Source organism: Salvia hispanica, chromosome 5 (genome assembly GCF_029641045.1).
Source record: "Salvia hispanica isolate PSC_SH4W2 chromosome 5, Shi_PSC_v1, whole genome shotgun sequence".
Lineage (NCBI taxonomy): Eukaryota > Viridiplantae > Streptophyta > Magnoliopsida > Lamiales > Lamiaceae > Salvia > Salvia hispanica.
This window is the reverse complement of record NC_142696.1, coordinates 37,910,189-37,932,106: the sequence shown is the minus strand read 5'-3', so window position 1 is coordinate 37,932,106 and position 21,918 is coordinate 37,910,189. Positions and strand designations below refer to the sequence as shown.

Here is a 21,918-nt window from a genome sequence, read left to right as displayed (position 1 = left end):
GTAGATCAGCAATCAAAGTATCACCATTATATGTATATGACAGCAGGGGCGGACGCAGAAAAATTCGACTGTAAGGGCTGAACTTCACTATATATTTTTTCACGGTTAAACATAATATATATATATATAATTATACAATATAAAAATTGTAAAAATGGCAAAATGCATATATATTTAATACGAAGTAGTCCAAAATATATCTAATAAAAAGAACATGTCATAGCTGCGGTTTTACATCTAAAGCGGTGGCAACTGAATTCTACGTGTTCTCATCGATTGAAAGCGTTGCAAGATTTTTTCGTTATCAATTGTTGAAAACAGGTCCTTCTCAATGTACACAATTAAACTATCATTCATCCACTCATCTCCCATCCGATTTCGCAAGTCGGTCTTGATAGTCTTCATTGCAGAAAATGCTCTCTCAACAGAAGCAGTAGCAACAGGTAAAACCAATGCCAACTCAATAATCCGATAAACCAACGGAAAAACCAAATGCTTACCACTTTTGACCATTTCCGTAGCAACATCTCCTAAGTTGCTTAAGGCAGCAAATTGAGGATCACATCGTACATTAGCAATAAAATTACTAAGTTGAAGTGGAAGACGTGAACACTCATTTGCAGAGAAGTCCTCGTGATATAAAGTAGCAAGACGGATTACTTGATCATCATTGAATCGAGAGAAAGAATTTCTTGGATCAAGACATGATATGCATCCTAGCAACTCGGTGCTAGCTTCAGAAAATCGATTATTCATCTCTTGTATAGTTAAATCAACAACCTTGACATTGCAACCATATTAACATAAATAATGATACAAAAAATATATGTATAGAAGACTTGAATGAGAATATTATAGTACCTGATTAAAAATCTCTACACGATAATGATGCAAATTCGTGATCAACTCTGCTCCATACTTCTTATAGCCACGGCGTGGTATGATTTCATCCATATCAACTTGTGAGATATTATGCAATTCACAAAACTTTGTTGCTTGATCATGCATGTCTTCCCATCCATTATCTCTAAAACATTGCAACTGATGTTTCACACTTTGGATCAAAGATATGGCTTGGATAATATTTTGATCTTTCTTTTGCAAGGAAATGGACAATTCATTGGTTATTCCCAATAAATGTTTCATCAAATGCAAAATGAAAACAAACTCATAATTATCCATCCTTTCAATCAATCCTTCAGTGGTACTTCTGTTATCACGGAGAGTAGCATCGTCACGTACAACTTCCAACACTTTCTCAACCGAAGACCACATAGAACATAGACGAAGCAATGTACAGTAATGTGAGCCCCAACGAGTGTCTCCAGGTCTTACCAAACTAGTTTCTTGATTTTTACCTCTTCCACTTATGACTTCTCCATCATTAAGTTGTTCAACTAATCTTTCATGTTGCAACTGCCTAAGTTGATCTTTTCTCTTGCAAGATGCCCCGACCATATTCACAATCAGGGAGACATAGCTAAAAACATCCTTCACAACTCTAATACCCTTGGCAACCGCAACAACAATCAATTGGAGTTGATGAGAGAAACAATGAATATACATGGCATATGGATTTTCTTGCAATATTAAGGATTTCAATCCATTAAACTCACCCCTCATATTAGAAGCTCCATCGTATCCTTGCCCTCTCACTTTAGATAGAGATAAATTATGCTTCACCAATAAATCATCAATAGCACATTTCAAAGTATGAGAGGAAGTGTCAGTTACATGCACGATCCCAATAAATCGCTCAATCACATATCCTTCGTTATTCACATATCTTAAAACAACTCCCATCTGCTCCTTCATTGAAACGTCTCGAGCCTCATCAACCAAAAGAGTAAAAACTTTATCTCCAATATCATTAACTATGGCAAGTGTGACCTCAGAAGCACAAGCATTTGCTAATTCCTTTTGAATTCGTGGTGAATTCATTTGATTGTTAGCAGGAGCATTTGCAAACAAAGTTTTGGATACAACATCGTTAAGTTCACTAAACCATAGAAGCAACTCAATAAAATTACCTCGATTTAAAGAACTACTTGACTCATCATGTCCACGAAACGATAATCCTTGCTTTAAGAGAAACCGAGTCACATTCAATGAGAGTGTCAACCGAATGCGATATGCAACTTCCATCTCACGAGTATTTGACTGTAATATACTTGCCACACTGTTCCTTTGATCTTGAAAAGCTTCGAACTGAATTCTAGCATGATTATGACAACTATTCACGCCTCCAACATGATAATTGAATCTTTCTAGTGCATTTTTCCAGTTGCTACAACCTGTCTTTGTAAAAGCATCGTCTGATTGTCGACCTCCTTTATCTGATTTCTTGAAAAGGTAGCACCAAAAGCAAAAAGTTGCATCCTTTGATACACTATACTCTAGCCATGTATACTTTTTAAACCAAATATCTTGAAAACTTCTTTCTTGAATACCATATTTCTTTTTTTCATACTTATGTCCAATTGGTTGACAAGGGCCCTTATTCAAGTACTCTCTTCGTACTCTATCACGAATTGAAACATCGAACTCTTCAATTGGCTTGCGTTTTCCCGGATCACTAACAATATCATTCAAGTTCAACTCGACTTCCCTTTGGGGCTGATTTTCCATTGCTTCAACAATGGGTTCACTTGGAGAAGAAAATTCATCCCGACGCTTTTTTTTAAAGAAGCGTTCCATCCTCTACGGTCAACCTAAGCAATAATGATCGATGTACAATATTAGTTTATATCCATAACTCCATAAGATAGTATAACTCCATAAGATACTATCAAGTATCAACACTCACTAACATAAACGGTATTCTATACGACAATCACAAATATTAGCTTGAAACTAACCATTGTTATAAATTTTTTGGCTTGCATCTATTCTATCAAAATTTTACAAAAACAAGAAATAGAATATAAAATTAACAACTTTAATAAACTCCTTACCTCACAATTTGTGTAGAATTTGAATATTAATTTCTCTAAAGTTTCAAAGGCTCAAACCCTCCTTTTACAAAGTATCGTTGTCCGTTTCTGTATCGCCGCGCGCAGCTCCATAAACTTCATAAAACCCTTCTGTTTCTCTTCTTTAATTTTTTTAAATCTTATAAATGGGTGCCACTTAAAATTCACGCACCTTTTACTTAAATTTTAATTAAAAAAACGTGTCCACTTTTAAAAAGTGATAGTAGCACTTTTAAAAAATGCATTCTCCTTTTTTTAAAACAAGTCAAAGAAGTGGGGTCCATTTGACTTACTTTTATATTAATTAATTCAATTAAACTCATCTTCTTCCTCATGCTTCCTTCCAACGCCATGGTTACAATTTTCTCCACGGGTTCTTATTTTTTCTTTCTTTAATTTTCAGCCCCTTATAATTATTCATCCCAAAACAATTTGTTCTTCAATAGCATTATTTAGTAAGGGCTTAACATAGTTTTTTGAAATTTTGAAAAATTTGAAAGTAGAAAAAAAAAAAAAAAAAAAATTGGGTAAGGGCTTCAGCCCTACCCTCTGTCAACGTGTGTCCGCCCCTGTATGACAGAGCTCCATGAGACCTTAGCATCAATGAGAATTGAGGCGAGAGCATATGTGCATTTATATTATTAATAAAGGTCAGGTCTTCGTGCAACGTATAAATTATGTAGATGTGTGCCCTCCAACACAAGCACAGATCTGCAAAGTTATACTCCAAAATTATTTTATTTAGTCTGAGGTAGAGTCTTCATAATAGTATACACTATTGTTAAGAAATGTGCATATCGATCCACATTATTAGCCAACCATACATTTTAATATTGGTTTTTTCTCTGCAAAATATGATTTATAAATATATTGAGTAGTTGTGGTGTTTGCAGATGGTAGTAGTCCATTAAAGTATGCAAACCCCTCGTGTGGCCTATTCCATTGAATTATGAGACACATTATAACAGCAGAAACTTGATTACTAGTATAAAAAGTTGCCAACTAACTAACTAAATATAGTTAGAATGGGGTAGGCAATTAATTAGTAGCATATACTATATGTTAAATGCAATTAGCACATTGGGATGAATGGTGTGAAGTTATCAAGCCATGGGCTTAAATTAAGCCAAAAGGAATCCTGCATCCAATCAGTGGTGTTCATCTTAGGCAGCTGCAAGTCTGGTAGACTGTTGGGCAACACCAAGCTGGAGGAGGAAGAAGAAGAAGAAGAAGGCCTGTCTGTGTTGGGAAATTGTTGCAAGTCGAAATGAAGGGTGGGAGGAGGAGAGAGAGGGAAAGAGGAATGATCCATTGCAGCCCTCTGCTCCAACACCTTGAGAGAAGTGGCCTTCATGTATATCTTGCACACTACAATATCTGTGTCCTCCTTGTTGGGCTTGTCGGGAAGGCGATACTCGTTCATGATCCAGTTGGTCTTGGTGCCGCGTGGCGCTCTCCCCTCGTAGAACACCAGCGTCTTCTTCAGCCCGATCACTCTCTTGGCACCCGAACTGCTCACTATCTGGCGGTCGGAACCGGTGGCCTTCCAGAAGCCGTGAGCCGTGGTGCGGTTGGGGCGCCCTCCCCCGCCGTGCTTCCTGTCTCTGGGCACCATGAAGTACCATTCTCTCTCCCCTGTTTTCGCCAATCCTGCACAGCACATGAACTACTTACTACCTTCCTAGTACTCAAGAAACAAAAACAGATTGTTGCTTACGTGGCAGTTCATTGGGATGGTAGTTGTAAATATTCAAGAAACCGATCACATCGCCGCGCATATTCTTCCCCAAAACCATGCTTTTCAGGTAGAAGCTCAGCAGCTCTTCCTCAGTCGGATGGAATCTGAATCCCGGCAGACATTTACATTCCTCCTCCATCCTTCCACTCCCAAATACTCCTATGATTCTTCCTTTTTTCTTTCTTACTATGAATAAGGTTTCTGTGTGTGTGAGGTTGTCTGTTTCTTGCAATGCACACTCACACAAAAACACTTCCAAGTATGCTTTATTTATATAGCCAAACAAAGCCCATCAATTTTATTTTATATCTTAAAAAAATATTATAATGGACTCAAGTCACTAAACTCTAGTCTTTGTGGGCCATACATATATCTTTGTGAATATCAGACAAAAAGACTCTACATTTATTACGCGTTTTTTTGTAATTGGAATTTAGCTCATGATTATCGCTACTAAATTGCCCATCCCTTTCCTGTGTTTGTATCTCCTCTCCCCTAAAAATTTATCATTTATTTCTATTTTCATTTGTTCCCAAAAATTTATAATCTTTCACTTTTACTATTATTTTTGTTAATGAACCACACGTTCCACTAACTTATTCACACTCACATTTTATTACTAACTAATACTCCTATTATATAAAAATATGACTCACATACCACTAATTTTTCAACTCACTTTCAATTACATTTCTTAAACTCGTGCTGGATCAAATAGTAACAAATTGTTAAGAATAAAGAGGGTATATAATAAATGGAAATGTTTGAATTATCTTAAATGAGAACTTCAAAATTTATCAGTTGACACAATCAATCTGCAACACAAAACATATCGGTATTGATATCTTTTGTTCTTCCAACTTATAAGTTCTCATTTTAAGATACTAGCTCGCAATTGAACCACTCCCTATAATATCTTATTTTATCATATCTTAAACTTGTAAAATTCTCCATAACAATAATTTAGATAAACAATTTTCTTTTGGGGGTGAAAAATTTAATGTGATCATCCATTTTAACTTACATTAATATTGTCTTAATTAAAAAAATATTGGGATTCATATACTCACAAGATGAACTTCATGAGTCAATAGAAAAATGATCAACGATAGAACAGGTCATACTAGGAATACATATATATCCAACCTTGTAAGGAAATTCCTTTCATATGTTTACATTGTTTCACATTAACATTGAATCATATTATGCAAGGAAAGGAACAAATTCTTAGCTCAAACAAACCCTGCTTCAGATAAAAGAAAAATAATCTTGACTATAATATAGTATTGAATTTGAATTCAACAAATTTACTCCTAGGTCATACCCTTGGAACTTTGAACTACAGCTACTCACTTATCCTACTATTAAATTCGATTTCAAAAGTTCTAGTCTTTCGTTAAGATTTGAATAATAACTTACTTTAATTTACAAGTAATTGTAATTTTTAATTTTTAAATATTTACTATAATTATGACATTCTAATGTCTTGTACTATGAACATTTTATAAAGATCTTGTTTGCTGTAAACTTTAAAACACAACAATATCAACATAGAAATTGGAATTGGAATAATAGAAAGGAATCAGGCAGCCACATATATTTATATTTTGGAACATTAAAGAATTGCAAAATTTCTGAGTAAATATTGAAACCGCGTTAGGCTATTATATTGGAGAAAATATCGCTTGACTTGGAAAGTCTTTCACGAAGACGTCTACTCCAACAGGGGCCCTTTTTGTGACTCGTGACTATGACAACGATTTTAATCTTATTCATATTTTTCCCTTTTAACATATTCTTAAATGTTATTTGACTCATTCAAATAACATTAAACTCAAATGTCTAAATTTGATCGCAACTATAGTACTAGCAAGTAAATACAATGGCAAAGTTCCTTTAAAGTATTTATTCATTCATTCATTCTGGAAAAATACCAAGATACTATAGCATGGCAACAAAACTAATTTCATTTATTTATTCACTCAGAAAGAAAAACTAGATGGTTCTTTTTACCGACAAAGTAGTAAGTATCATAAGTGGTTTAGAAAAAATAACAAAAATGTTATGCCTAAAAATAGTTTGAAAAAAAAACGTGAAGCAAGTGAACATGATACGAGAAGACTCGTATCCCCAGCGAAACGGTATCGCCGGAAGGGTTCCGCCGCGCTAGGTTTGGCGGCTGCTTGTGCGAAAAGAAAAATAAATTTAGGAATTTATGTTGTATTGATTTCATAAGATCTCAAGGTACAGAATTCCTATTTATACTAAGAACCCTAGGTTTGGTTCGACTCAATCATTTCGGGAAAGAACCAATAAGAAAATCCGAAACGGAGCTTATAAATTGCTCGACTCAATAATTCAAAATAAATAGTTCATAAAAAATAATATAAAACAATAAATAAAACTGTAAAATTTAACTAATGATAATTCTAGCGTGAAACATAGTCCGCGAACCAGGCTGGTCTCTTCCTCTGCCTCTGCGGCCGTCCCGGCTCGTTCAACTCTTCATCGCTGCTCTGTTCCAACTCCGACTGCTCATGCTCGATCAGCGGCTCATCCCGTGGTGGTGTAACCTCCGTTGGACGAGGCGTTACACTCGTATCAACCCCCTCCCCGTTAAGAAACTCCTTGTCCTCAAGGAGCGAAGGAAAACGCTCCTTTATCAAACTCATCGGCTCCCAGGAGGCAAGAGAATCATCCTCCCCAGACCATCTGACCAACACCTGTTCCACCGGCTGGCCCTCCCGCAGCGCGATACGCCTTTCAATAATTCCAATCGGAGCAGCCACAGAGCGATCACCAACAAACTCCTCAGGCAGAGTTCCATCCCCCACTGATGACCCACCCTCAATAAAGGGCCGAAGCAGACTTACATGGAACACATCATGGATTCGAGCTCCCGGTGGAAGCTGTAACCGATAGGCGACGGGGCCAATCCGTTCCCTGACCAAGAAGGGGCCATAATACCGCCGCGCAAGTTTCGCAGACAAAGGCTTCGCAACAGAGTGCTGCCTATAATGTTGCAGCTTGAGAAGAACCTTATCCCCCACCTCAAACTGCACACTGCGGCGGTGAACATTCGCCGTCGAACACATACGCTGCTGAGCACGCTCCAGATTGCGTCGTAACTCCACCAAAAGCGCTGAGCGTTCTGAGATCAACGCTGCGACAGTGGGCTCGTGCCGAATGCGCCCCGCGGAAGGCTGTGTCACCACCAAGGGAGGCGGTTCTCTCCCATAAAGAGCTCGGAAAGGAGACATACCTATACTCTCATTGTGGAAGCAGTTTAATGCAAGCTCAGCCCAAGGTAGAAAAGCTGTCCACTTCGTTGGGCGATCAGCCACAAAGGCTCTCAAGTACTGCTCCAAGCCCCTATTTCTGACCTCCGTCTGGCCGTCCGGTTGCGGGTGATATGCGGTAGAAAAGTGCAATGTGGTGCCACTCAGGCGCAACATGTCCTTCCATACATCACTCAAGAAAATCGGATCACGATCTGACACCAATGTCTTCGGAAAGCCGTGGTGCTTCACCACCGTGTCGATGAACAAACGCGCCACTCGAAGCGCATCAAAACGGGCCGGCAAAGTAGCAAAATGGGCATACTTCGAAAGACGATCCACAGCGACCATAATTGTAGTGTACCCCCTAGATGAAGGTAAACCCACGACAAAATCCATTGAGACATCCTCCCAAACCTGCGTCGGAATCGGCAAAGGCTGCAATAACCCTGCAGGTTTCTGCATGGAGTACTTAGTGGTTTGGCAGGTAATACAAGCTGCAACAAAAGTCTTGACATCCCGTCGCATATTAGGCCAATAGAAAGAGACACTCAACCGACGCAGCGTCCGATCGAAACCCGGGTGGCCCGCTAAAGGTGTGCTGTGGTGCTCGTGGAGGAGCACCTCGCGCAGAGGCGAATTGGAGGCCACTACCACCCGACGCCCTTTATAGATCAAACCATCCGCCAACGAGTATTGTGGATCCGTCGTACCCTTTTCAATCTGAACGCCCAATGCCACGAGCTCCGGCGAAACCGCCGTCTCTTCTCTCAACAGCCCCAACAAATCGGGTAAGGGGTGGGCTACGGCCGATAGCAGGGCAGCGTCCCCCTCGGCTCCCTCATCACGGCGCGAGAGCGCGTCAGCCACCCGATTGGCCGCCCCAGCCTAGTGGTGGCCACGGTTCGAAAACCGCCGGTTCCGGTTCGGAACCGGCGGTTCCGGTTCGTCAAAATCATGAACCGTAACCGGCCCGGATACCGGTTATCCGGTTCCGGTTTAACCGCCGGTTACCGCCGGTTCCGGTTCCGGTTACTAACCGCCGGTTTTTTGCCGGTTCCGGTTCGATTTTTTTTTTTTTTTTTTTTTAAATCTTAGAGTTATAACTTTTATTGCAATTCTATAGTAAAATCCAAAGAGAATCGATAACGATAAATAATTGCAATTTTATTGATTTGAAACTTTGAATGTAAATTTCTACAATACAATATTACAATTACAAGTTACAAAATACAACAATACTACAACTATACACTTGAATTTAAAATTTAAATACAAAATTACAATTTAAAAAAAATATATTAAAAGTAAAGTTGAAACAATTAGAAAAAAAAAGAAATAAAAGGAAAAGGACTTGAGCTCAACTTAAATTTAAAATTTAAGTTGAGGTGCCTACGTATCCTTAATGCTCAATTGCATTGAGGAATCAAAGTCCACGTAGTTCTCTTACCTTGCTTACCTTGTTGGTTGGCGGTTGACGACGGTTGGCCTTCATTCTCCACCTCCATCCTCGGTGTCGGTGAAGGTTTCCTCACTCTCTTCACGAGCATCCCAATCTGGTTCTTGCGCTCTCCTTGCAGCTTTTCCCCAATCATCAAGTAACATCACGGCTTCCATATTTCTCGCGGAGAGTTTGCTTCTTCTCACGTCCAAGACACATGCTCCAACACTGAAAGCGGACTCGACGGCTACAGTGGAAGCCGGGACTGCAAAGATCTCCTTAGCCATTGACGCAAGTATGGGATAATCTTTCTCGTGTGTTCCCCACCACTCTAGGACGTCGATTTGGGCAGGTGTCGGACCTGCATCACTAAAAGTATGGTGGCGTGCTTCCAAATAAAAATCTAACTCGCTTACCGATCCCATTGAGGTGGACCTTGAACTTGAGCTTGTGCCGTAGCCGTATAAGTCGGCTAATTGTGATTGAGCATCGGGGTCATCATAAGCAAAACCAAAACCGCCGTATTGCTGCGGTTGAGGAGCATGTTGTGTACGTGGATGAATTTGGTGGGTACGGTTATACTTTTCTTCATATTCGGCAAAGAGAGTACGCAAACTACTTTCAAATTGAGCTTGAACAAGTGATCTATCAGGAATGGTTAGTTCAAAAACTCTCGAGGTTTCATTATCATCAAAAGACAAATTTTGAAGTGGACTAAGATCAATAGAACGCAAATTTTGATAATAGAAATCTAAGATCTTAGTTGTGCCAGCTAATTTCCATTTCGGATCCAAGCACTTAGCAATTAAAAACACAGTTGGAATTTCACTAAAATACTTCAACCATTTTTCAATCATATAAAATAAAACACACATTAACTCACGAGATCTAGCATTTTTCATGCATGTTTTAAAACCAAGTGCTATATACATGCAATGCTCTAACACACGAACAGATGTGCAATAGTAAACACCCGATAATTCAACGGTAGCACTTTTGAAAGCTTTGAACAATTGACATAAACTCATGCTTTGGTCCCAACAATTAGGCGTAAGAACTATATCACCATAGGGATTAGTTCTAAAAAAATCGCACAAAGCATCTCTATGCTCCAAAGTAGAATTGATGCAATCATATATAGAGTTCCATCTAGTAGACACATCCATTATAAAAGTTGTATACCTAATGTTCCTGTTACGGCAATATTTTTTCCAAGCCTTGCCAAGCTTGAAATGGATCGCTCTAACTGCATTTCTAATAGGATCAACATGCTTTTGCCATAAAGAAAGCGCATCTTGTACACATAAGTTCAAAATATGACATACACATCTTTGATGAAAATACTTACCATCGATAATCGGAGAGCACGCATCAATCAAGTCGCTAATACTTGCAGTATTAGCAGTTGCATTATCAAAAGCAATAGAAAACACCTTATTGCATAATTGATATTCATTCAAAACTTGAATAATTAAAAAAGCAATTGCATTTGCAGTGTGTGGTGTAGGAAAATCTCTAAAAGCAATTAAACGTTTGTTCAAAGACCAACTATTGTCCATAAAGTGAACCGTAATTCCCATGTATGCATGCTTTTGGAAAGCGTCAGTCCATACATCAGAGCAAATATTCACTTTGTGTCCCAAGTTACTCAAATATCGTGATAAATCTTTTTTCATTTCATTATATTGATTTTTGGTAGATCGTTGAATACTAGTTCTAGGTAGTCTTTTTGAGTTCAAATTATAACACTCTTTCATCGAATCTTCGTAATCTTGATTATCATAAACATTAAAAGGAAGATGATGCATGGCAGCAAATTTAGCCATAACGTCAGTAGTATGCTTATGATCATATCTTAAAAGAGCGGAGGACGGCGTACCTGTTTGAGACGAACCGGAGGCGGAGCCATGGGCACTCGCACTTTGGAAGTTGAGTTGGGTTTGGCTAGCACTATGTCCATATAGTTCGGGATGAATTGTCGTCATGTGACGGATGAGAGAGCCATATCCCCCGGACTTCTTGAATTTGTATTTGTTGGTGCAGTAGTTACAATATGCCATAAAAATTACCGGCACTTCATTAGCGGAAGAAACTATTGGGACCTTTTTGAAATGTTTCACAAATATATCAGATTTATATTTAGTTTTTTCTCCGCAGCCTTCTTGTGAAGGGGGGGGGCATTTCCTCATTTTCGTGGTCACCACCGTCACTGTCCTCATTATCATCGTTCAGATTAACATTAACATCATCAATATCGTAATCATCGACCGAGATGTAATTATCAGCATCGGATTCGGCGCCAACCGCGCCATGACCACCCAATTGGGATAGTGCAATGGCTGCAGCTGCACGACGATCTTCTTCCATCTACAAATAGTATACGTAGTATGTACGAATTAGAATTTAGAAGATGATGAACATAGAAAAATCATGAACTCAAACTTATTAAGTTATGACTTTATGTATAAAAAAAATAATATGCAAAATATTTTATAACTTACTTGTAAGCGAACAGCCTCAGCATGGGAAACCTCCTCCAAAATTTCTCGACGAGTAGGTCGTCGTGATTTTCTCGGACGGGTAGATTGATCTTCTGCAATTCCTTTGCCCCGTCGATCACGGTCACCACCACCACGAGAAGAAGACATATTTTTTTTTATAGTAATGTAGTTGAACAAGTTGTAAGTTGTAACTAATATGAAGTGCAAATTATGAAAATTGATGAACAACTTAAGTAAACAAATAGAGAGCAAATTGAGAGAATGAGGTAGAGAATAGAGAATTGGAGATTGAGAGAGAAATCCTTGTTAACACAAGAATGGGGTGAGTAGAAGTGATGAAGAAGGGGGTATTTATAGATAAAAATGGGGGGAAAATCTGATATTTAAAAAAAAAAAAAAAAAATTGAAATTCAAAATTTGAAACGGTCGAAAACCGGCGGTTTCCGACACCTTTTCAGACCCTACGCCTGAACCCTAGACCCTACGCCTGAACCCTAGACCCTACGCCTGAACCCTACGCCTGAACCGGCGGGAACCGGCGGTTTTGTGTCAGGAACCGCCGGTTTTCTGACACAAACTGCCGGTTTCCGACACAAACCGGCGGTTAACCGTGCTTTTTCAGACCTACCCCCTGTAGGAGCTCCCTCATGCTCTTCTGGTCACTTCTAATAACGAATTCTCGTCCCAATAGATACTGGCGCCACTTCTGGACTGCCTCGACTATCGCATACAACTCCTTATGATAAGTCGAAGCGCTCCGGCGACGAGGTCCCAATTTCTTACTGAAGAATGCCAGTGGGTGCCCGTTTTGCATGAGAACCGCACCTATGCCAAAATCGGATGCATCGGTCTCCAAGACAAAGGTCTGCGAAAAATCCAGAAGATGGAGAACCGGGGCAGCCGTCATCGCACGCTTGAGCGCCTCGAAGCTATCCGTCGCGGCCTGAGACCAAGAGAACGCCTCCTTTTTAAGGAGATCGGTCAGCGGGCCGGCTATAACCGCGTAGTGTGCGATGAAACGACGATAGTAGCCGGTGAGACCCAAAAACCCACGAAGCTGGCGCACCGAGACCGGCGTAGGCCACGCTACCATCACTTCTATCTTTGCAGGATCTGCTTTCAACTGCCCTTCCGAAATCAGGTGACCCAAATAATCCACAGTGGTGCTACAAAACGAGCATTTAGACAACTTCACAAAAAACTGGCGAGATTTCAGAATAGATAAAACATGATCCAAGTGGTCACAATGGGTTTCCAAGGTCGGGCTATAAACGAGAATATCATCAAAAAATACAATTACCGACTTCCGCAAAAGCGGTTGAAAGATGCAGTTCATCGCAGATTGAAATGTAGATGGAGCATTAGTTAGGCCGAAAGGCATGACCAAGAACTCAAAATGTCCATCGTGTGTTCGGAATGCCGTTTTAAACGCATCCGCCTCATGCATCCGTATCTGATGGTAGCCCGAACGAAGGTCCAATTTGGTGAAAAATCGCGTCGCGCCCAACTCATCAAACAACTCATCTGCCGTTGGAATCGGGAAGTGGTCGGGCACCGTGGCTTTGTTCAACGCCCTGTAATCGATACAAAAACGGAATGTGCCATCCTTCTTGCGAACCAAAAGAACCGGTGACGAGAATGGGCTGTTACTCCGCTGAATCACCCCCTGATCCAACATCTCCTTGACCTGCCGTTCGATTTCATTCTTCTAGAAGTAAGGGTATTGGTATGGTCGTACATTAATCGGCTTGCTGTGCGGCATGAGATGGATACGATGATCAAACTGTCTGGACGGTGGTAGACCGACGGGAAGGCGAAAAACCTCGTGATGTAGGGCCAAAACGTCGCTAATCGCCAGCGGTAAATACGAGGGAAATTCCACTGCCGTGGCCGGCTGCTCGGATGTGGCGTCTGGTGGAGCCGAAATCAGTTCATATAGTTCAAAGGCTGACGAATGCGACATAAGTGTGGCGAAAGAGTTTAAAGACAGCATGGCCGGCGCCCGCAATGCACCCGAAAGGACTACCAATTTATCATCCTTTACAAACTCAACTGATTTAGAAACGAAGTCCGTCGTCACGCGGCCCAGAGACTCCAACCACTCCATGCCCAAGATGACATCAGGGCCATGAATCGGGAGGACATGTAGATCAATAGAGAACGGTGTGTCTTGCAGGGATAAGCGCGTGGCCTTGAACGTATGAGAACACAATAAGGAGGCACCGTTCCCCACATATACCCGAAAAGGTCGAATTTCAGTCAGGGGAAGGCGCAATTTCTCTGCCACCCGCGGATGTAAGAAGTCATGAGAGCTGCCCGTATCAATCAGGACCTCCACTGGCTCCGTGTCAATCGTCCCCGAGAGGGTTAAGGACTTTGATTGCCGACCACCCTCAAAAGCCATTAAGTGGGAAAGGTCTGCTGTGATGACCTCATCCGTACTGTCGTCTTCCGTCGTCTCCACAGGGTCATCCTCGTCCTTGCACACACCCACATATGCCAACAATCGACTTTTGCAAACGTGACCCGTGACCCACTTCTCCGGACAGTAGAAACACAGGTTCAAGCGGCGTTTTTCCGCTTTCTCTGCTGCAGAAAGCCGAATAATCGGTGTAGTGACCGAATCCTGCGGGCGTGGCACGGATAGGGTAGCACGGTTGACCGGGGCCGGCGATGCCTGGCTGGCGGTTACCTGCTGCTGGTGCTGACCGCGGGAGTCCCTAGGTTGCCATTGGCGGCGACCATAAGCGGGCTGTGGTGATGGAGTGTCCCCTCTGCAAGATGCCAGCTGCAAGGCCATAGCAAAGGTTGCCGCAAGGGAAGCGGGGCGGTGTAGGAGGACCTCGTCCTGTATCGGTTGCCTCAGTCCGGCAACATACAAATCAAGTAAAACGTGGTCAGGGACACCGACAACCTTAGTCTGTAATTTCTCAAAAGCTAACTGGTAATCCGAAACTGTACCTGTCTGCTGGAGTTTCTTGAGAAGGCCCACGTGGCTGACGTAGCACTGGGGGTCGAAGCGTCGTCGAACATCATCCAAAAAATTTGGCCACGTTACAAATTCATGGCTGGAGATATAGTTCCATATCCAATCCGCGACTGCCGGTTCGAATAACATGATCACATAGTGTAAACGCTCCGCCTCCGGAGTTCCCACATGATCAAAATAAAACTGAATACCGCGAATCCAGTTATTAACCTCTGTCCCGTCGAACCGAGGTGGGTCCATCTTGACCTTCGGACGTGTCTGTTCTGCCTGAAAGGACCCGAACGTCGTGGATGGGCGTGGAGGACCCCAACACGATGCAGCACCCACCACGTTGGGACGCGAAATAGGCAAACGATCCATCGATCGCTGTTCCGGCTGGCTGAACTGCCACTGCTGCGAGATTGGTTGCGAGATCCTGATTGGTGTGGGTATGGACCCCCCGACGTCGTGGAACCCGAATTGTTGCGTCGATATCTGCTGTGTGGATTGTAGGGGGAGTGAAAATCCTGACGGCAGCGAAGTTAGTGGACGGGTCTGCGTGGGTATGCTCATGGTCGTTGTTGGCATGTAGGTGAACATCGGAAAACTGCCCGATGTGATCGGCGATGAAGGTATGATGAAAGGCGGCACTGATGGTTGTCGGCCAAAGAACAAGGGCTCGACTGGGCCATCGAGTCTGGCGCGCATCTCACTGACCATAGCCGTAAGGTTGTCCACCTGAGACAATAAGGCGGATACCGCCGGGTCCGACGTTCCAATCGGTGGCGGCGGCGGCGGAGTAGTCGTGCTCAGGGATTCGGTGCGTAAAGCACCCGAGCTGCTGTTCGACATATAGAGCGGAAGGAAGAGATCCGGTGAAAGCACCAGATGATACGAGAAGACTCGTATCCCCGGCGAAACTGTATCGCCGGAAGGGTTCCGCCGCGCTAGGTTTGGCGGCTGCTTGTGCGAAAAGAAAAATAAATTTAGGAATTTCTGTTGTATTGATTTCATAAGATCTCAAGGTACAGAATTCCTATTTATACTAAGGACCCTATGTTTGGTTCGACTCGATCATTTTGGGAAAGAACCAACAAGAAAACCCGAAACGGAGCTTATAAATTGCTCGACTCAATAATTCAAAATAAATAGTTCAAAAAAAATAATATAAGGCAATAAATAAAGCTGTAAAATTTAACTAATGATAATTCTAGCGTGAAACATAGTCCGCGAACCAGGCTGGTCTCTTCCTCTGCCTCTGCGGCCGTCCCGGCTCGTTCAACTCTTCATCGCTGCTCTGTTCCAAGTCCGACTGCTCATGCTCGATCAGCGGCTCATCCCGTGGTGGTGTAACCTCCGTTGGACGAGGGGTTACACTCGTATCAGAACATATCGTATCAAAGCATTATCTGTCGATCTTCATTCGCCTAAGAGAATAATTGTCTCACCACATATTTAATTTTGATAAACTCAAAACAATTATTAAGTGTTACATGTTCATAAATGACATGCGGACCACACATATTGGACGTCATCGTACCAAATAAAATAATATGTGCTACATGTTTTGAATATCGTCTACTGAAACATAAATAAAATAAGCATAAAGTAAAAATTTAATACGAAGAAAGTACAAGAAAACAAAAAAAAAACTAAATCATAGCTCTGAATTATAATTTTCCAAAATCACTGTTTCGAGATTTTAGAAGCTTCATAAATACTACTCCCTCTGTCCTAAAAAATATATACACTTTGGATTCGGCACAAATTTTAATATAAAATTGATAGAGTAAGAAAGACGCAGAGAGAAAAAGTAATTAAAACATTATTAGTGGAGAATGGATCTCTTCTCGGTAAAAAGAAAAAGACTTCAAAATTAGAAAGTGCATATTCTTGTGGGACAGATTAAAAGAGAAAAGAATGCATATTCTTGTAGGACGGAAGGAGTATAAATCATCAGAAATCTTGAAATGAATGAATCTCTTATTAAGGTAAAAAGATGTTGTACATTACATACATTGTTGATTTCAGCAAGAAAAGCTAGAATTTTTTCTGAACCAAAAAAATTTACAAACTTAGGAAAGATTAAAAAGGTGTGAAATTGTTAGGAGGGCCTTCCTCCTTTCTGCCTCTTCTCTTCCAATCCAGTTGCATCCTTTAGCATGTCTGCAGCATCCTGATGCATGTCGAGTTTCGCGAGGGCAACCGACTGCATGTAGAAGGCAGTCGGCCAGTCCGGATACACGATCTGCGCTTGCATCGCGTCTCGGAGGGCCACATCAGGCTGGTCGTTCATCAGATAACACAGACTACGACGAGCGTATACAGTTGGAGAAACCATCGTGCCCACTTCTATGAACTGCGTATACGGACAGAACAAACGTGCTCAGATAAAATCGAGCTAGTTCGATCATGCAATCATTCAAATACGCAATTCTATGTATCGTCAATGAAGTGGAGGGAATCGAACCTGAGAGTAGCAGTCGACAGCGGTCTTGAAGTCCTTGTCACGGAATGCGAAATCCCCACGCTTTCTGGCATCGAGCATGTCTCTCATCTGCTGTGTCCATTCTTGGAACGACAACTAGAAGTCGAAGGAAGATTAAGCCATACGAGAAATGCTAAAAGTTCGACAAAAACCGCAGGCACTGGTGAGCTACAATTCAAGATTACCTCATTCGTTCCCTCATCATCCCGGTAGTGTGTGGTCACCAAGATTTGGTGTATAGCCGTCAGGTCCAGTCGAGAACATGCCTCGCCCATAGGCGAAAGTGGGCGCTGCGGTGTTGGGGGGCTCTCTTCGTGTTTAGAAATCCCAAGCATGACATAAGATGGCACCTGAAATACAAAATCGAGTTCATAGAAAGCATAATAGAAACACGATTCGTTTGATACGAGACAGTAGTTTCAGATGCTTACGTCGGATTTAGGCTGGAGCGGAGAAAGAGTAGCAACGAGATCCTTTATATTAGGTCTCTCCCTAGGTTCGTATTGTAAACACTGAGAGGCGAGGCCAACAACGATTGTTGCTTCCTCAGTCGAGAACTTCCCCTCCAGATGAGAATCCATCAACAGTATGATGTTTTTACCTCGTATCATATCAAGAGCCTGCATATGGAGCATAGCAAACAAGCTTATACAAAATCGAATTTGAACCTTCATAACCATCACTAAATTCAGGGAGGCTCTATAAAGCGATTAGCAATAATAGGGAACGAAAGATTTCCATCGCGAGCAAACAGGAACACAGAGATTGAGATTACGTACATCAACTCACCTACAGCAGAATAGGAACATTGCATATGATTTTCATTACTTGAAAAAAAAGTCCATAGTGACCGAAGAGATGGCATAGCAGTACGTATATCATCGACATTAGCACTTCTAGCAGACAACAACACTTCAACTAGGCATATGCTAGGACGCGAATTATTGGACAAAGATGAAATGAAACAGATAAGAAATTAAAAAGATGTTAAGATGACGATAGAAACGAACATGACTTGGAGGTATGTGTTTTCCACTCAGTAGATCCAAGAGGACAGTACCGAAGCTGAAGATGACGCTTTCAGGGGTAACCCTTCCTACAATGCACATCCAACAGGTAATTAAGTGATAATTCGGTCCATTCAAAGACGAAATGAAACGAAGAAAACATGAAATAACCGAGTCTAAGCTTAGAGGCTTAACCCTAGAACAGTGCAACTTTTGGATTGATAAATGATCGAACTTGTTCGTAGACTAAAAGGAGACATTCGTTTGGACAGAAATCCCAGAACTAATGAGATGTCATCAACAACTTAAAAGGCCATTGCTAATGTAGGCCCTCGGTTCTCACTAAATAATACTAGTAGTACTACCTTGTGCGACTGTTGACTATGAAGAATCACATGACTGATTATGAGAGTGATATATCAAGCAAAAATTTTCAAGTACATTTATATGTTAAATCTTTTGTCTTTGCATTTCAGTAGTCACATTCTCATCTATTCGAGTCAAGAAGCTGGCACAAAAAGATACCTAAAATTAGCAAGCAAGAAAACAAGCAGCGCATGTGTCCATATGCACATGCAACCAGAAAGCTCAATAAATTCACATCTAATCACGTGGAACAAGTTATGTCCTTGTCCACACATAACATTCTTTCAAGCTTGAAAAAGGTTACCGTTTTTCAAATATTCAGGGGGAGTGTAGGCAAGGTTTGTGCTATAACTCTTCCCATCTCGACTGTTTTTCATCAGCCCGAAACATGAAATCCGAGGATCACCATCCTGCAAACATGAGGCAAATTTCGATAATTATAACACTCAAACAGAAATATAACTGGCATCAATGAGAGTCGAGCCTGAAAACTAACAATATTTGTAGAATCACCTCATCAAAGAGAACCCTGTAAGCATTGAGATCATGATACAACGGACGGCCTTCAGTGCAGCAGTATTCCAAGGCTTCAGCTATATAAAGTGCAACTCTCAAGCGCATTGCCCATTCAATGGTCTGCCTTTCCCCTATCGAATTTGAAGAAGAGAAGAATCAATTTTCCCCATTTATTGTCTAACATGAAACACACAAGCAGGCACAAAAGATCACATTAATCTGCAATTTTACGAATCAAGGACTTATCCAGATAGATTCCGAAGAAATGCAAGCATACAAGAAACAAAAGACTCAATCCAACAATCAATTGCAGCATTCAAATCATTTCAACAAAGGGAAGTAACTTCTTAACAGACACACACCAAAATTCAAATACATACAGTGGAATAAATGCTTGGCAAGAGTGTCGTTGGGCATGAACTCAGCAATCAACAACCTCTCATCACCATCACAGCAATACCCAATCAAATTTGCCAGCCTCCGGTGCCTCAACTTCCCAACCCCCCATGCCTCCTCCTACAAACACAACAAAATTCCACCAAAAATCAAATCTTGCAAACACCATAGTATAAGAATTAAACCACTGATGACAAACAACACACGCCCACTATAAACAAAACACAAATACACACATCCCATCACAAAAAGATCAAAACTTTATGTATATATATACCGCAAACTGTTTGGGGTCAGGCCAAGACAGCTTCGGAAACCTCTTCACGGCGATCCACCGGCGGTTTTGCAGGCGGCCTTTGTAGACAACATTAGGGGCTTTTTCACCGCTCTCTGAGACAATAAAATCTGGGCTGAAGTTATTCGTGGCAGCTTTGAGGTCTGCAAATGAAAACTCGCAAAAAGAAGGAACCCCAGAGGAGGTCACTCCGGGCTCCACCCCGCCGCCAGCTGCGGCGGCGGAGGCAGACGGCGGCGGCGGTCTACCACCACCTACAAGCTGCACCGCCCCCTGATTTTGGAGCTTCTCCTTTTCCGGGTGCGTCTCCGTTGGTGGGAATTTTGAAACACAGCAGCCCATAATCAAGAACCTCTCTTTCTCTCTCTCACCAAACCTACTTTTGTTCAACTTTCAAGTTTCAAGATTGCAACTTGGACACGAGTAAAGCATTAATAGAGAGAGGGAAACAGTCTGGAGGGTGTAGAGGAACAGTGAAAAGGCAAAGATGGGATCTTTTTTCTCGTAATCGAGCTCAATCACTGCCTATTTCTCTCTCCTCGAGCTTTATTTACATGCAGTAAACACATTGTTTGCAGTTAATCAACTTTAAGCAACAAGCATTGATAGGTTAAGTGGTATTTAAGCACTGATTTTCGTGATTCTTAACCGTGTAAATTAGTGGGAAATCAAGAATAGGAAAAAGGCATCTAATCTTATATCTCAAGACATATCATATCGTCGGTCTCTTATCGTAATCGACACGTGGCGGTGATTGGAAAGTCGGTAGAGAAGATGAGGAAAATTTAAGACCAATTTCTTGTTTTCAACTGCAGAATTTGCTAATTGATAAAATAAGCGTTGGTTAATGTCGAAGTAGAATATTCTTACTTATGAAATTTTATTATTGTCAATTGCTCCAATTATACCATATTCTCTCTATTTCTCTTATATGAATCTTGGCGGTTTTGTTCTCAATTTGAATTCTGTTTTTTGTAATTACTAGCTAAATGAGAGTAATAGTATTACTTCTTCCATAGCATAAAAATAATTTCTTTTTACCCATTTTTGTTTGATCCCATTAACGTACTACATTTATGACAAAAAAAAAATTCACAAGTCATTACTTTTATACATCATCAGTTATTTCCATCTAATAAAAATAATTTCTTTTTGCCATATTTGTTTGATCCCATCAAATTCATGCATGTCCATTTATTAAAAATATTTCAATAACTCAAAACTTATATACATCATGGGTCATATTCTAATGCTTATAGCACCCTAATCAAAATTAAGACAAAATCTCTACCCTTAGATTTTAAAATGAGTGGATGAGATTAAATCTTACGAATCTTAATAAATAGTTGACAAAATATCAACAAAAAGGTAATATCGTCATTATGTTATCATATGATAATTTTCGTGAATGTTTTTTTATATCAACATAGTGTATTACAAATATCAACAATATGACATAAGAATATCAACACTATTACAAGAAAATATCAACACATATTTATTGAGATTTTTACATGGTTTTATTGAGATTTTTTGATGTATTTGTTGATAAAAATCTGGTTATCAACATTTACGAAAACTAAAATAAAAAATATCAAATTTCATCATCTGAATGTCGTCGGAACATATGCAATTGAGATCTCGTTGGAAAAAATCCTTATAAAATTATCATTAATTTGAAATATTTTTTGCGAAAAAAAATAATTTAAATTGAGAGAGTTACGTAAATTTAAAGTTTTAAGATGATTTTAATGAGAGTGAATTGACATTAAAACCCTATAATTTTATTTATTAATTTTCTTAATTAAAAATATAATCCATGTGGCATTATTTCAACCACTATATCTTCTAATCTAATGACTAAGATTTAGTCTTAGTTTGAGATTACTAATTAGTTAGCAATTAATCACTCACCCATCATCTTATACACATTACTTCAACTATTTTAAAGT

General features: G+C 40.6%; 3 protein-coding genes across 3 annotated transcripts; all 3 read right to left on the bottom strand.

The window, feature by feature from the left end:
* Positions 1 to 146: 146 nt before the first annotated feature.
* On the bottom strand, positions 147 to 3,098 carry LOC125200170 (uncharacterized). The gene is made up of 3 exons (XM_089058615.1): positions 2,955 to 3,098; positions 862 to 2,711; positions 147 to 780 (listed from the first exon to the last, which is right to left on the bottom strand). The coding sequence occupies exons 2-3, from the start codon at positions 2,695 to 2,697 to the stop codon at positions 238 to 240; spliced, it is 2,379 nt and encodes a 792-aa protein (XP_088914741.1). The 5' UTR covers positions 2,698 to 2,711; positions 2,955 to 3,098; the 3' UTR covers positions 147 to 237.
* A 787-nt stretch (positions 3,099 to 3,885) lies between these two features.
* On the bottom strand, positions 3,886 to 4,962 carry LOC125187597 (NAC domain-containing protein 6-like). Its single transcript, XM_048084221.2, has 2 exons — positions 4,690 to 4,962; positions 3,886 to 4,622 (listed from the first exon to the last, which is right to left on the bottom strand). The coding sequence occupies exons 1-2, from the start codon at positions 4,847 to 4,849 to the stop codon at positions 4,045 to 4,047; spliced, it is 738 nt and encodes a 245-aa protein (XP_047940178.1). The 5' UTR covers positions 4,850 to 4,962; the 3' UTR covers positions 3,886 to 4,044.
* An 11,901-nt stretch (positions 4,963 to 16,863) lies between these two features.
* BSK1 (BR-signaling kinase 1) lies at positions 16,864 to 20,610 on the bottom strand. The gene is made up of 9 exons (XM_048086175.2): positions 19,949 to 20,610; positions 19,656 to 19,791; positions 19,273 to 19,406; positions 19,064 to 19,169; positions 18,397 to 18,482; positions 17,818 to 18,006; positions 17,572 to 17,736; positions 17,369 to 17,482; positions 16,864 to 17,257 (listed from the first exon to the last, which is right to left on the bottom strand). Exons 1-9 carry the CDS (start codon positions 20,306 to 20,308, stop codon positions 17,003 to 17,005), a joined length of 1,545 nt encoding a protein of 514 aa, XP_047942132.1. The 5' UTR covers positions 20,309 to 20,610; the 3' UTR covers positions 16,864 to 17,002.
* Between the last annotated feature and the right edge of the window lie 1,308 nt (positions 20,611 to 21,918).

What these genes read in the sequence shown, in the direction of transcription:
- LOC125200170 (XM_089058615.1), bottom strand. Translation starts at nt 2,697, where the DNA reads ATGGAACGCTTCTTTAAAAAAAAGCGTCGGGATGAATTTTCTTCTCCA. An exon ending in GTGTAGAGATTTTTAATCAG is followed by an intron (nt 781 to 861) that starts GTACTATAATAT and finishes TGCAATGTCAAG; the next exon opens with GTTGTTGATTTAACTATACA.
- LOC125187597 (XM_048084221.2), bottom strand. Translation starts at nt 4,849, where the DNA reads ATGGAGGAGGAATGTAAATGTCTGCCGGGATTCAGATTCCATCCGACT. An exon ending in CCATCCCAATGAACTGCCAC is followed by an intron (nt 4,623 to 4,689) that starts GTAAGCAACAAT and finishes TGTGCTGTGCAG; the next exon opens with GATTGGCGAAAACAGGGGAG.
- BSK1 (XM_048086175.2), bottom strand. Translation starts at nt 20,308, where the DNA reads ATGGGCTGCTGTGTTTCAAAATTCCCACCAACGGAGACGCACCCGGAA. An exon ending in CTGACCCCAAACAGTTTGCG is followed by an intron (nt 19,792 to 19,948) that starts GTATATATATAC and finishes TTGTGTTTGTAG; the next exon opens with GAGGAGGCATGGGGGGTTGG. An exon ending in CGCTCCAGCCTAAATCCGAC is followed by an intron (nt 17,737 to 17,817) that starts GTAAGCATCTGA and finishes TTTGTATTTCAG; the next exon opens with GTGCCATCTTATGTCATGCT.